This window comes from Hydra viridissima, unplaced genomic scaffold (assembly GCF_058129835.1).
Source record: "Hydra viridissima isolate aposymbiotic clone 2 unplaced genomic scaffold, HvirCarnegie_v1 scaffold_1, whole genome shotgun sequence".
Lineage (NCBI taxonomy): Eukaryota > Metazoa > Cnidaria > Hydrozoa > Anthoathecata > Hydridae > Hydra > Hydra viridissima.
Window position 1 is genome coordinate 25,967,876 of NW_028324300.1, and position 15,667 is coordinate 25,983,542.

A 15,667-nucleotide genomic window follows, 5' to 3' on the forward strand; every position below is an offset into this window, starting at 1 on the left:
GTAGTAAAATCCAGTGCAAAGAGATTATTCCATGAGTCCAGCATGACAACAGAAGATCTTGTTCAAGTTCAGCTTAATACTGAGCTATCAAACAATTGAATGGAAAAGCCTGCCTCAACCATTAACCAGTTTCTTTGCTAAATCAAGGATTGTTGAACCCAACTTTCGAGCTAAATTTCAGCTAAAGTCAAAGCTTTTGTCCAACTTTTTCACTCAGACAACAATTTCATCACAACCAGAAAACAGTACTGAACAGACAGAGAACCTTGTTGTTTATTGCAAAAGCTTGGAAGAGCTAATTGATAAGGTTTTCTTGTCAAGAAAAGTTTTCTCTGATCATTTGATCAAGGTTGAGATTGATGGAGGTGGTGGATTTTTAAAGGTTTCCCTTGGAACTATTGAAATGGGCCAGAGAGAGAATGTCAGCTCCCCACCTTCAAAGCAACTCTTGACTCAGAGAATAGCCAAGGACAGTGGTGTCAAACAACAGTTGATCGTTGCCATTGCTGAAGAATTACCTAAAAACTATCTAAATGTCAAGCACATCTGGTCACTGATTCTAGCAAATTTATCAAAGCTCATCATTTCATGTGATTTGAAGTTGGCTAACATCATGCGTGGGCTGCAAAACCATGCAAGCTCACATCCTTGCACATGGTGTGATGTGGATTCAAGATGCCTTTCAAGTTGTGGCTCACTTAGGACACTTGGATCATTGATGAACTGCTACCAAGTATTTAAACGATCTGGAGGTGATGTCAGAGTAGCAAAATCTTTTGGCAATGTGATCCATGAGCCAATAATTACTGGTTCTTCTGACTCATTGATTTTATAACTGATACCTCCAATGGAGCTCCATCTTCTGCTTGGTGTGGTAAATCACCTGTACAAATCTTTAAAGAATGGTTGGCCCAAAGCCAGCCAATGGCCTGCTGCTCTTCATATTGATGAAGAACCTTTCCATGGAGGACACTTTGCAGGCAATCAATGCTACAAACTCCTCAACAATCTGGACTTGCTTCAGCATCTTGCAGAGAATGATTCTGCCTTCCAGGCTTTTGGTTTTGTGGAAACCATGAGAAAATTTCAAGTGGTTGTATCTTCTTGCTTTGGCACAAAACTTGGATCAGATTACTCAGAAAGCATCAACCAGTTCAAAGCCTCTTTCTTGGCACTGCCAATGTGTAGTGTTACTCCAAAGGTGCATGCTGTGTTTTTTCACATCAAACAATTTGTTGAAATGAAGAGAGCACCTCTTGGCATTTTCGGTGAACAAGCAACAGAAGCAATTCATCACCAATTTAATGCCCATCGGTAGAGGTACAAGCGATCTACTGGTCACCCTGACTATGGCCAAAAGCTTTTGGCATGCCTTAATGACTACAACAGTAAGCACTTATGAAGAGAACTCGAGTAATATGAGAACTAAAGATTTTCAGAATAACAAGAACGTGATCTAATTCGAAATTTTAAGTTTATTTAATTTCAGTGTAAAAATATTCTGTATTTTCAGCCTTAAGTAAAAACAGAATATGTTGCATAATGTTTCAACTGCTTTTTACAGAAATGGAATTGTTTTAAATGCTGTAAAAATGCAAAACTTTGAAAAGCTGTCATCACATCACTATGTGCTAAAGGTAATAAAATTTGAAATTGATTTTCTCTTGTGGACAAAATAGATGGATTTTAATTCTTACATTTTTGGAGTTTGGATGCACAGGGCTTTCATCCAATAAGTCATTTTCTTGGCACAGCTCAAAGTAGTATTTTGTGATTTTGTGGAGCAGTGGAACATTTTAATAAATGGTTTTCGTTTAAGCAGATTTAGATATATACTTCTGTAAAAGTTATTCTTCCCTCAACAGCTGTGTTTAATTTGAGACTGTTCTTGGCACTCCAACAAGTAACGCCAGACTCTTATTTGAAAGATTAACTGCATGTTTCTGTCATTTTTAATAAAAAGAATTTCTATGGAAACTTAATGTTCTTGTTCAATTTTTGTGATTGGCATCAACGTTAACATTCTTTTTTATTCAATTTAATGTGGTTTACTAACAACAGATTCCTCTATAGTGTCACGCCGTTTAACTCTCGCTGTTGACGTTAATATCTATTTTATTACACAAATTTTTGTAGGGTTGAAACCACGGCGATCTATACTGCAGGCCTAGCCAACGTGCAAACCGCGTATCTGACTGGGGGCCTATTTTAAATTTCGCTTAACTTTAGTTGCCATTTTAGTGATATTAAAAAACGGGCAAAAAATTTTGTATTTATGACTGCACTACAAATTATTTATCTGCAAAAAAGAAATCTAATTACTTAAAGCTTTCAGTATATCGATTTCCTAAAAATGAAGAAGAAGAAAAAATGTGGCTTCCAAATGCAAACTTAAAAGTAACTAATAACACTGTAGTTTTTGAGTTGAATTAGCCGATAAATTTTGAAAAACAAATAGTTCAAGGAAAATATCGTCCTAAATTTCCACCATCTATTTGGCCTGGCATACCGTCTCGTCAAATTCCTTTCCAGGCGCTACTCGACTTTCGCACCCTCCTTTTTTATAATTGATTCTGATAGAAAATTTTATGCTGATAAAGAATCGTATAAAAACATAGGTCTCAAAATCAATGGAAAGTACTCTAATCTGAAGTTGAAAGTACAAAAATATATAACAAATCCCTAATATTCGCCATCTTAAAAAGTGACTTTTTTTGTTTTAAAAGTTATCATTTTAAAGTACCAGCAACCTGGTTTTTATACTTTATAACCAACATTTCCAATTATGGAACGTTTTGGGAATTCATTCATGTTTAAATTATCACGCAAATTTGCTTTAACTGGATTATCACTTTGTTGTCTAAAATATCTCTTGAAATTTTTATCAAAGAAGTTGACAAATTCTTTTATTGATTATATACTAAAATAAATTTGATAGTATTAATTTGTTTATATTAAAAATAATTATATATAAAACTGTTGACTTTTTTTTCTCATACTTTCCTCAATAACCCTGATCCAATGGGCGGTCCAGGGTGTATTATTGAAGTGGATGAATCTGTTTTCAGCGCTACTGCAGTTTCTCCCCCCCTCCCCTTTTTTTTTTTTATGATTGATTATGATAGAGAATTTTATGCAGATTTAGAAAAATATAAAAACATGGACCTGAAAATTAACGAAAAGTGCTCTAATTCTTTAACGTAACGTGACTTTTTTAACGTAAAAACCATGCTTTTAATATGTTGTTTTTGTAAGCTAAAAGATCATTAACTTATTATTCTCAAAATGGCGAATATTAGGGTTTTTAGTAGGGTTGGCATTAAAAAACCCACCCAAAAAAACCCACCATAAAAAACCCAGTTAAAAAAACCCAAAAAAACCCGGGTTTTTTTGGATTTTTTTAAAATAATTTTTTATTTAAAGGATTTTCTTTGCTTGGTTTTTTTCTGTGATTTATTTATTTCAGAAAACATTTAAACATAGTTATGACTAATTAAAAGGTAGTTATTATTGAAAAGAGGATATGGATATGATCAGAATATAGTATTTAATAAAAATCAAAATTTTTGATTCTTATTAAATACTATATATAGACATTATTTTTTTGAAATATTTCTGAAAATATAGTTTTAGTATTTTTTGCAATATACTTTCAGTGATCTCAGTGGCTTTCATCAATCATATCAAAGTCAGGCCTGTGTTCTATCTTACAAATTGCTCAAGAAACTTTTATTAAAACTTATTATTTGTGTAGCATTAAGTATATTTAACTTGCATATTTCGATGCAATGTGTATTTTTCAGAAAAAAATCTTTATAAGAATGCCATTCGGAAGTGGAAGGAAGAAAGGATGGGAGTGGAAGGAGGTCAGTGAGATAGAAGGGGACAAAAATAGTGTTCAGTGTGACCATTGTTCAGAGAAGATTAGTGGAAAAATTGAAAGAGTTCGTAGTTCGTAGTTCGTCTTTTGGAGAAGTGTAAAGAGAGAAAGAAGGACACTGATGAACAAGAACCAAGACCTGGAAGCTCAATGAGCAATATTAGCCTCTTGTCAAATGAGTCAGATACTTCAATTTCCAAAGGATCTATTATGCCCAGCTCCACACCAGCAAAAAGGTTTAAAAGTAGTAACTTAAATAACTTTGTAGTTAGAACATCAAATGATCAGAAAGATGCCATAGACAAGCAAGTTGCCCGGTTTTTTTTCAGCTCTAACATGTCTTTTAGTTCAGTGGAAAATTGTGAGTTTCAGAAACTTTGCTCTCTTCTTCGTCCTGGGTATGTCCCACCAAGCCGAAAGAAACTGGGTGGAGATCTATTAAATGAAGTCTATGATGATCTGTCAGCTGGGATAAAGGACGAACTGGAAACCAAAGACACGCTGGTAATTTGTCAAGATGGATGGTCTAGAATTCAGAATGACCCAATAATTGCTCACTCATTTTATGATGGAAAAAAGAGTTATCTCTACAACATTGTTGACTCAGGATCAGAAAAAAAAAACTGCAGAATACTGCTTCAAAATCATCATTGAAGCTATAGTTAGCATAAAAAATGATTGTTATAAGTTTGTATTTGCTGTCTGCACTGACAATGAAGCTAAGATGAAGAAAATGAAAGAGCTAATCAAACAAGAGTATCATGATATGTTAACGTATGGCTGTAATGCACACTTGGGGATTGCCTTAGACAAGATGCAGAGTGATTCTTGTCATCTCTCTGACGCAGTTCATATATGGTATTCATTGATAAAGAATGAAGAGCTATCCATATACTATGATGCAATAAAGAAGAGATTTCAAGATGCTGTACAACCCTTTCATATTTTGGCCTATATAACTGACCATCGCTATGTAGATGACTACAAAAGCTTCATTGATAATGATAATGAAAACATTGCAGAACAATGGTTAGAGGACAGGAACCCTGATTTTTTGGGTTTACTATACAAGTTTAACTTGAAGTACAGGGAGGTGTTCCCCAAGCAAATGTTCTCAGAATCACTGAAGGTTATCTCTCCGTCAGAATGGTGGAACATCATGAAAGGAAAGGTTACTAGATCTCAAATCAGGGATAAAGAGGTTTCTGCCAATTTCTGCAGCTTTCTAGCTTCTCTACACTCCTGTCCTGCTAGCTCAGCCTCAATTGAGAGATGGTTTTCAACCTTTGGATTTGTCTGGTCGAAGATCAGGAATCGTCTTGGTGCAGATAAGACAATGAAACTTGTGAAGATTTACAAATCATTTCACAATAGCTCAGCAGCTGACAGCAGTTCCTGTGATGATATCAAATCTGATAAATAAGTAGATAAGTAGTAGAAAAAATTGTTTTTAACTTCAGTATAACCATCTAAATTCTGAAAAAAATTCTATTTCTATTATTTAAGTGTAATTTAGATTTGTTTTAGTTTATTCTTGATGATCCCAGAGGAAGTGTTTAACTGGAAATCTGTCAAAAACATCTGAAAAGCTGAAAAGAATTGAAAATTATTGTAATAATCAAAAAAAGTAAAATTATGTATGGAGAATTTTATTTACAGTTCTTCAATTTATTAAATTTTCCTTGTAAAAGCTCTTTTCAATAAATAAATATAACTATTACCATGTGTTTTTAATTATTATTTTGAAAAAATTAAATGTTTAAAGATAGTTTGAATGAAAAATAGGTATTATGTCTTTCATTTTCTAAGCAAAAAAAGCTATTTTTAAAAAAACCGGGTTTTTTCCTACCCTGGTTTTTAGTGGGATTTTTTACAACTTTAGCTTCGAATTAGAGCACTTTCCTTTGGTTTTCAATTCCACGTTTTTATATTTTTCTAAATCAGCATAAAATTATCTATCATAATCAATCATAAAAAAAAAAAGGGGGGGGGGGGAGGGGGAGAAACTGCAGTGGCGTCACTGTTTTCTGTCGAAGAAAATATCAAGTTGGTAGAATAATCCCGCAGCAGTAGATATTTGGTGGGTATGAACCTGCAACAAAGAAAGGCTTTTTAGTTCCTGTCAAAAAATCGCGCTGCTGTAACATTGATTCCAATCACACATCAATGGATACTTCCTGGTTCTATTGTCTGGAGTGACATGTGGAGAGCATATAATGATATGCTAGCTCCTGCATATTTACATGGGGCCGTTAACCATACCCTCAATTTTGTAGATCCGCAGACAGGCGTGACAACAAATCACGTGGAAGCTATGTGGTGTCGAGGCAAAGCAAAGTTCAAATCAATGATGGGGCCAACTAACCGCGAAATGGTAGCTGATTATTTATCCGAATTTATGTGGATGCAGAGATTTCCCAAAAATCGGTTTTTTCACTTATGGGATCAGGTTGTAACAGCATATCCTGTTTGACTGCTACCATTTATAGCATTTTGTGTGCATTGAACGTAACATACATTTATAGTTCATGCCGAGGATTTTGTATTTCAAAAACGGCTATTTTCATAGCCACACAAATTAAAGAACATTTTTGCAAATAATATTTAGGAATCCCATTTTTACTTTAGATGAAAGTTTTTTTCAATTACCTTTTTAAACAATAACGAGCTGATTAGTTTCCGGCGCTCCCCGGGATAAAAAAGAAAATCTCCAAAATATACTTAAAAAGATATTATAGAAAAGTCACAATAACAACTTTTGCCACAGATACTTTTTGCCTCCTAGGGGTATCCAGTGTAGTAAATTAGGGGAATCCTAGTAAATAAAGTATCCCCTAGGGTCAAAAGTCTGGGACGAAAAGAAGCCTATGATCTTCTCCTTGTAAAATGAGGGGTCTGTGCAAAATTTGCTGTGATTCGGATCAAAACTAGATTTGTTTAAAGTACACACAAACTTTGGGCTTTATATATTAGGTAACAATTTTTACTGAAAAAATAGTTTAAAATTCTGTTATAAAATTAAAATTCAAAAGAAGGAATAACATGTTTCACAAGAGTAATATGTTTTATAGCCTGTCTGTCTGATTACACTCAAAGGATCATTCGCGTCACCTGGTGCAAGTTTTGAAATCTTTTAGCTACGTCTGCGGGAAAAAAGTGGCTTTGTAATTACAAAAACGGAAAAAATTTACCTTCTTTTTTGACACAGCAAAACCGCTATAAAATTCATACTATTAATCAGAGACCAATAAAATGTGGTGGCAATGTAGCTTATGCCAATGCCAAGATTTGGGTAAAATTTTATCCCAATCCCTGCAGTATAACAGAAGTTATGGTAGTTTTAGTGTTGATTTTTTGTTGATTTTTTCACTTCCAGTGCAAAACTTCACTAATTACTGCCTATTACAAGCACCCAGGCCATAATGTGGGTAACACATGTGGTCAAGTTGAATATACCAACAACGTTGAAAAATAAAGATTTTGATGTTCTTACCAAAATTTTTGGTTTCGGGGGTCAAAACTGTTGTTCTTGAATGAGCCCTATTTACACCATATGGACCTTTTTCTATATAAAACCTTTAATGACAGTACTATTAGTACCCCGTAAGCTTTCTTTTAACTAAACTACTACCTTATAAGTTAGTTGAGACACTTTTAACAGATTTTTTGATGAAAATTATAAAAAATCTTCCCATTTTTTACTCTGGTAAAATTGCGCTTATTCTACACATGGATTTAGCCCTGAGGATTTGTGAGCAAAGCAAAGAAATGTGTTGAAAACCTTTTGCATGTGATTTTTAACTGGTCAACATGTATTGTATGTTGAAAAACCCATTTCATACATAAAATCAGCTAAAAATGCCTAGAATTTCCTTTGTGTTTTGTTTTCAAAATCATTATCAAATGTACAAATTGTAAAGTTCAATAAATTTACACTAACAGTGAATTAATTTCTAAAATTTGTTCAACTCTATTCTTTTCTTGTGATATCTTCACACTCTTTAACTTATTTGACATGACATTTAAGGCACTGGTCAGCTTACTATTCTCAAAATGAACATTTTTTCTACTCTATCATAAGATATGCTTAAATTTAATTTCAAAGTTTTAAGTGTCTTAATTTTAGTTTTGTTCAATTTTTGTTTAAACAATGATTAGAAAAAAAAAAGAGTTTTGCAGAAGAAGAATTAACAATATTAACCCATCATCACGTGAATAAAAGCGTACATGATTAAATAAAAGCGTACATGAATTTTTATAATATACAAATTGTTAGACTGAAGTAATCGGATTGATTTAGGTAAATATCTAGCTCTACATATAGCAATATGTTATTTATTTGAAATACATCTACCTCAATGTGATGTATATGTTAGTGTATTAAATTCACATTATCAAAGATGGCAGGATTCTAAAGGTTATCAATATCTTGAAATCGAATCAAAATAAATCTAGGCATCTCTTATGATGACATCACAGAGAGTCCTCTACTAATGTTATTAAGGAAATAAAATTGCCAGAATTCTTAATGTTTGTCAATCATATTCTTCAATTTCATATTATAGCTCAATATGTTTAGGTACACAGCTACAATCCACTGAGTCTTTAAGATGCTAAATCAAGCAAGAAACCATGAGTAGAACAAAAAAGTGTGTCTGCATGCTCTGCCTTCAAAAATGTGGCCGACAGATGACTGCTTTTCAGGCTAAAAGAGTTTGTCGCATTTCCAAAGCATGAATTCACAACCAAATTAAACTTTTTGAAAGCTTCAATGACAGCAAGAACTTGGGTGTTGGAAGTTTCTTCAGCAAGACATTGTAAAACATCAACATTTTTCAACAATTTCCTGCATTCATTGTCTTCAAAGTGTCCGCCATAATACGGGCTTTGGGAAATGTGAAGAATGGCTGGCCACTTTTTAGCATCAGACCACACAGTTTTGAGAATTTTGAAGAGCTGATTGACTGTGCCCAAAAAAAAGTGTAACTCCATTGGTGGAATGATGTCTAGAATCAGTGTATCCTTAGGTCCATTGATAATTGGCTTGTGAACGACATTGCCAAACAGTTTGGCCTTGGCCAACACTCCACCCGATTGTTCAAAAGACTTGAGATTTCTTTTGACTGAGCCAAGTGTTCTTAAACTGCCTCTGCAAGCAAGGTTCTTTGAGTCAATATCACACCAACAAGGGTGCATGCTTGAGTGTGTTTGAAGTCCACAAATAATGTTGGCACATGCAATAATCAACTTCAGAGCATCTGCATTGATGAGTGACCAGACATTTTGAATATTAGAATGAGTTTCTGGTATATCTTCAGAGATTGCTACAAGAATTTGTCTTTTCACACTTGTTGCCTCCATCAATGTCTAATTTAACAAAGTAGCCACCTGAAGTTTTTCTAGATTGAATGGCTTGACTAACCAGAACAGACAAATCTTTGCAATGAACATCAACATGGGTTGTGTCACAACCTTTGGAGTCTGTGGTTTTTAAGTCTGTAAAAGTAAAAAACTCCTTCAGCTGTTGACCAGCCATTTGAAAACTAGTATAAAAGTTGGGCTCAATCATCTTCTTGTCTGATGACTGATGAACAGTTTTCACTAATTTTTTGATCCCATTGTTAGAGAGGCCAGTGTTTATTTGTACATTGATGAGGTCTCGGGTTGTTAATGTTGATGTGGCAGAATGTGATCTTGCTGCACTTTCGAGATGCTTTTGCCAAACAAATTGTGGCTTTTGGAGATGCTACCTTATTTTCAATCACATTGGATGCTATCTGTTCTGCAGCTTTGGAATCTAATGAAGCCAATTTTTCTATATTTTCCCTGAACTTTTACTGAGAACAATGATGTGGTAATCCCTTACCTAATGCTGAGGCAGGTACTGCATCTCACAGCTGGTATTTTATTCACTTTCATTTTTTCATTAGGTTTAGCTTTTTCTGGAAACCTAGACTGTCCAATTTCGCAAATCAAGCAGTCACACACATGGCTACGTGTTTTAGCTCTGACTCGGATAGATTTGAAATCAAACAACTTTGGCAAAGCAACATTCTTTCCTTCCTCTTTTTGTCTTAAGGCAGTTCTGCATGATTCACAAAGACCTTGAGGCACACAAGAGTCGCACATATCAAGATTTGTCTGGTAAATGCGACAAACTCTTTTAGCCTGAAAAGCAGTCATCTGTCGGCCACATTTTTGAAGGCAGAGCATGCAGACACACTTTTTTGTTCTACTCATGGTTTCTTGCTTGATTTAGCATCTTAAAGACTCAGTGGATTGTAGCTGTGTACCTAAACATATTGAGCTATAATATGAAATTGAAGAATATGATTGACAAACATTAAGAATTCTGGCAATTTTATTTCCTTAATAACATTAGTAGAGGACTCTCTGTGATGTCATCATAAGAGATGCCTAGATTTATTTTGATTCGATTTCAAGATATTGATAACCTTTAGAATCCTGCCATCTTTGATAATGTGAATTTAATACACTAACATATACATCACATTGAGGTAGATGTATTTCAAATAAATAACATATTGCTATATGTAGAGCTAGATATTTACCTAAATCAATCCGATTACTTCAGTCTAACAATTTGTATATTATAAAAATTCATGTACGCTTTTATTTAATCATGTACGCTTTTATTCACGTGATGATGGGTTAATATTGTTAATTCTTCTTCTGCAAAACTCTTTTTTTTTTCTAATCATTGTTTAAACAAAAATTGAACAAAACTAAAATTAAGACACTTAAAACTTTGAAATTAAATTTAAGCATATCTTATGATAGAGTAGAAAAAATGTTCATTTTGAGAATAGTAAGCTGACCAGTGCCTTAAATGTCATGTCAAATAAGTTAAAGAGTGTGAAGATATCACAAGAAAAGAATAGAGTTGAACAAATTTTAGAAATTAATTCACTGTTAGTGTAAATTTATTGAACTTTACAATTTGTACATTTGATAATGATTTTGAAAACAAAACACAAAGGAAATTCTAGGCATTTTTAGCTGATTTTATGTATGAAATGGGTTTTTCAACATACAATACATGTTGACCAGTTAAAAATCACATGCAAAAGGTTTTCAACACATTTCTTTGCTTTGCTCACAAATCCTCAGGGCTAAATCCATGTGTAGAATAAGCGCAATTTTACCAGAGTAAAAAATGGGAAGATTTTTTATAATTTTCATCAAAAAATCTGTTAAAAGTGTCTCAACTAACTTATAAGGTAGTAGTTTAGTTAAAAGAAAGCTTACGGGGTACTAATAGTACTGTCATTAAAGGTTTTATATAGAAAAAGGTCCATATGGTGTAAATAGGGCTCATTCAAGAACAACAGTTTTGACCCCCGAAACCAAAAATTTTGGTAAGAACATCAAAATCTTTATTTTTCAACGTTGTTGGTATATTCAACTTGACCACATGTGTTACCCACATTATGGCCTGGGTGCTTGTAATAGGCAGTAATTAGTGAAGTTTTGCACTGGAAGTGAAAAAATCAACAAAAAATCAACACTAAAACTACCATAACTTCTGTTATACTGCAGGGATTGGGATAAAATTTTACCCAAATCTTGGCATTGGCATAAGCTACATTGCCACCACATTTTATTGGTCTCTGATTAATAGTATGAATTTTATAGCGGTTTTGCTGTGTCAAAAAAGAAGGTAAATTTTTTCCGTTTTTGTAATTACAAAGCCACTTTTTTCCCGCAGACGTAGCTAAAAGATTTCAAAATTTGCACCAGGTGACCCTTGGATGTGTACACTATCACCCCATATAAGCGGCATTCTTGGGTCAACTAGGTTGACAATATTGGATTTCATGATAACAGTGATTTTGCGTTATATGAAATATTTAATTCCAGGCAGAAAAGAAATTGTAATCCAGGAACATTTAGCTTCTATGGGTACACAGTGTGTAGGTAGTGAGATTTTTTCTAAGGAGGTTACTATTAGATCTTTTCAGTATTTTGCTACATTCAGATGTTTGTATAATCAATTGCAAACAGATTACCAATTGCCTTCTGTAAGAACTTTGAGAAGAATAACTTCAAAAGTTTCGGCGCTATTTTACTTTCGCACCCCCCCCCCTCCCCCCTATTTTTTTTCAGGTCATGAAAGATTGTTTAAAACGAAGAAAACTTATAAGAAACAATACTTTTAGACCAACTTAACGTACTCTAATTTCAATCTGAAAAAATTAATAACTTATACGAAAACGCTAGAATTCGCCATTTTTTCAACGTGATGACGAAAATAAAAAAATAACTAAAATGTTACAGTTATCGACCTGGTTTTTATTGCTTGGTAGTTATATCATAATTTCCGCAATGATAAGCATTCGGATAAACCGTCTAAAATTTAAAAATTTAAACAGCGGTGAAAGCCATGTTTAATTTCTTAATAATTACTTTCACTTTTTAAACTCGTCATCGCGTTGAAAAAATGGCGAATATTAACGTTTTCGTAGGAGTTTTTAACTTTTTCAGATTGAGTTTAGAGTATATTAAGTTGGTCTAAAAAGAATTGTTTTCTATACGTTTTCTTCGTTTTAAACGACGATCTTTTATAATGCAAGAACCGAACTTTAGTCAAGTTCGACTTGAAATCTCAAGTTCGACTTTGGCAAGTCAGACTTGAAAAATTGACTTGAGCGAATGCGTAAACGAGACTTGAAAATTTCAAGTTCGTGCTTGAGAAATTCGAACTTGAAAAACAGTCGAGGAGTTGAATTCAGGGCGTTTATCGGAAAATGCACTTCGCAACCAATAGCGGTAATGCATTTTTGTAACGGGAAAAACCTTTTACTGAAACAAATTCGTGTAATGATATATGTATAATATACGATAAAATAAAAAGTTAATAACAGTAAAAAAAAAAAAAAAACGGTCTTGCTATTTATTTTTCATCAGAAAAGTAAATTCATCTTGGCACTTTCAGTTCTAAGGCACTTTCAGTTTCAAATCCTAAGTTGTAGGTAAACAACGGTTGGTCGTATGTTCCACTCAAGTGATCAAGACAAAATCTCTTGATTTCTCCATTTTAACAGATTCCATTTGAATTAAATTACATGAAAATGTTCTAGAAAATACAGAATCTTATTTTGACGCCTTTTGGGCATGATACTATATTAGAATGTATTTTTACTTATCTTTTTTCTAATACTTCAATGAAAATAATGGTTTTTACTTTATTAATACTGAGAAAACTACCTTAAACAAAATTAGTTTTCTCAATGCTAATACTACATAAAACTATGTATGTGTGTGTGTGTATATATATATATATATATATATATATATATATATATATATATATATATATATATATATATATATATATATATATATATATATATATGTTAATAAAAAACATCAAATAATTCGAATTCTCTAAATACAAATATTAATTTATTATGAGAAATTTTCGCTGGATTATGGTTACCAGCATCATCAGCTCGTAAAATTTTTTTAAATTACAAAAAACGGTTAAAATTAACTGACGTCAGCAGTTGAATGGCTTCTTTCTTTTTTTATATCCTTACGTAAAAACGTAAAAAATGGTGTCCAAAATTTAGTTTTAACAAATTGCCCATTATCCAGATTAATCCCGCCATTTAGAGGGGAACATTGGTGCCTCTGTATCTCAAGAGCCTCACGGACCTTCCGATCAAATTTTTTTGTCTCTACTTTAAGAGTTTTAGTTCTCTCCCAATTAATTTCTTCTGAACATGATTTATCATGTGTGGCTATTGCAGACTGATGATACTTGCCCTCATTTAAGAATTTTTGATGTTGTTGGGTTCGAGTTCTAATTTGTAATTTCGTTTCGCCAACGTATTTCTTTAAACAGTTACATTCAATTAAGTAAGTTCCAGGTTGGCTATTGCGTGGTAATTTAGATTTGTTTTTACACGTTAGCAGTGATCTTAAATTGGGATTCGATTTAAAAACTACCCTATATCCAACTTTTCTAAATATTTTTCTTAATTTTGGGGAGAGTGATGGTATCCACGGTAATGAAACTGTATGGAGGGTGTCACACTCGGATTGATATTTGTTTTTATTTATAGACCGATTTTTTCTAATTTGGTTTGCAATACTTACCAGTTGACTTTTGTCGTAACCATTTTCGTTGAACATTTGAATTAGAAAATTTATCTCGTTTTGTAAATGTAAATCACTGCATATGGAGTAAGCTCTGTGAACGTAACCTTTAAATAATGCGCCTAAAATTTTGGAGTCGTGATTTGAGTGAGGTTTAATTTGAATATTCGTAATGGCTTCTTTTCTGTAAACTTTAAACTCGTAATTACCATTAGTGTTATTTATTATCGTTACATCGAGGAAGTTTAAAGTTTTATTTTCGCTTTCAATTTCAATTGTGTATTGTATTGCAGGGTGTTGTTTATTCAAAATAAGTTGGAATTGCTCTGCCTCCTGAATTTTTGAAAATCTAGCATGACTATCGTCAACATATCTTAGATAGGATTTTAAATCAAGAGGAGGGTTTAATGTTTTTGCAATATTAAAAGCATTTTCTTCGTGGTATTGTAGAAAAGATTCCGCCAGTATGACCATGAACGAAAGGCCAATAGGACCGGAATTCTCCAACTCATGAATTTCTTCGTTCCACAAGAAATAACATCGATGTAAACAAAGATCTATCAGCTTTTTAGTTTCCAATATAGTAAGTTTAGTAGAAGATTTGTAGGAATCATCTTTATTTAGTTGATCCAAAAGAATGAAAGTAGCTTCTTTAAGTGGAATTGATGGATAGAGGTTTACTACATCAAATGAAACTTGAACCTCATTTTTTTCTATATTCCATGAGTTTGCTTTGTTAATAAAGTCAAAAGAGTTTTTTAAACGTGTTTTGTTTTTGTTCAAGACAGGTTGTATTGTCTTTACTAAGTAATTTGATATTCCATAGTTAGGCGTGCCGATTGTTGATACTACTATTCTCATAGGAAAGGATTTTTCAGGTTTGTGAGCTTTAATTAGACCATACATACGAGGTGGGATGGGGTCACTTGGATATATATTATCATATTCAGTTTTTGAAAATCGTTGCTTTTTGTTAAGTTGTGAGAGATAGGTTCTGATCTTAGTCGCGTAACTATAAGTAGGATCTTCACTCAGAACTTTTGTTGGATCAATCTGTTCGCGAATTTTTTCTAAAGCTTTTTCGTGTTCTATTCTAACAAAACCATTACCTTTATCAAACGGATATATATCGACAAGTTTGCTTTTTTTAATTTCTTTAAGTGCTTTTCTTTGTTCTCTTGTTAAATTTTGGCTTAATTTTTTGCCCATTTTAAGTTCTTTTAAGACATTTTTCCTCAAATCCTGTGCATTTTCAATCTTGTTGTTATATTCCAGCTTTAAAGCAAAAGACTCTGTTATTGCAATAATGTCCATATAAGGGATATCTCTCAAAGAAGGTACAAAGTGTGGGCCAAGATTAAGAAGATCGTTTTGGTGTTTTGGAATCTCGGTACTGCATAGATTTAAAACAGCGTTCTTTGTATACGTGGTTAATTTGCAGCTGTTATTACCGTGGTTACTTTTAAATTCGTTTAGAAGAACGTTAAACTTTTCGAATAATCTTTCTTTTGACTTTTTGAACATTATTTCACGGGCTTTTTCAGTAACTTGTTCGACTTTTTTATAGTCTATTTCATCAAGAGTATCCTTAAGAATTTGCTGGAGGTTTTTAGTTTCATTTATAAGGAAAAAATATCGTTTTCTAGCATCGTTTTTGATACAAAT

General features: G+C 33.0%; 1 protein-coding gene across 1 annotated transcript; it reads right to left on the minus strand.

The window, feature by feature from the left end:
• Positions 1 to 11,277: 11,277 nt before the first annotated feature.
• On the minus strand, positions 11,278 to 15,526 carry LOC149894117 (uncharacterized). Its single transcript, XM_090077205.1, has 3 exons — positions 14,003 to 15,526; positions 11,461 to 11,511; positions 11,278 to 11,376 (listed from the first exon to the last, which is right to left on the minus strand). The coding sequence occupies exons 1-3, from the start codon at positions 15,524 to 15,526 to the stop codon at positions 11,278 to 11,280; spliced, it is 1,674 nt and encodes a 557-aa protein (XP_089933331.1).
• Between the last annotated feature and the right edge of the window lie 141 nt (positions 15,527 to 15,667).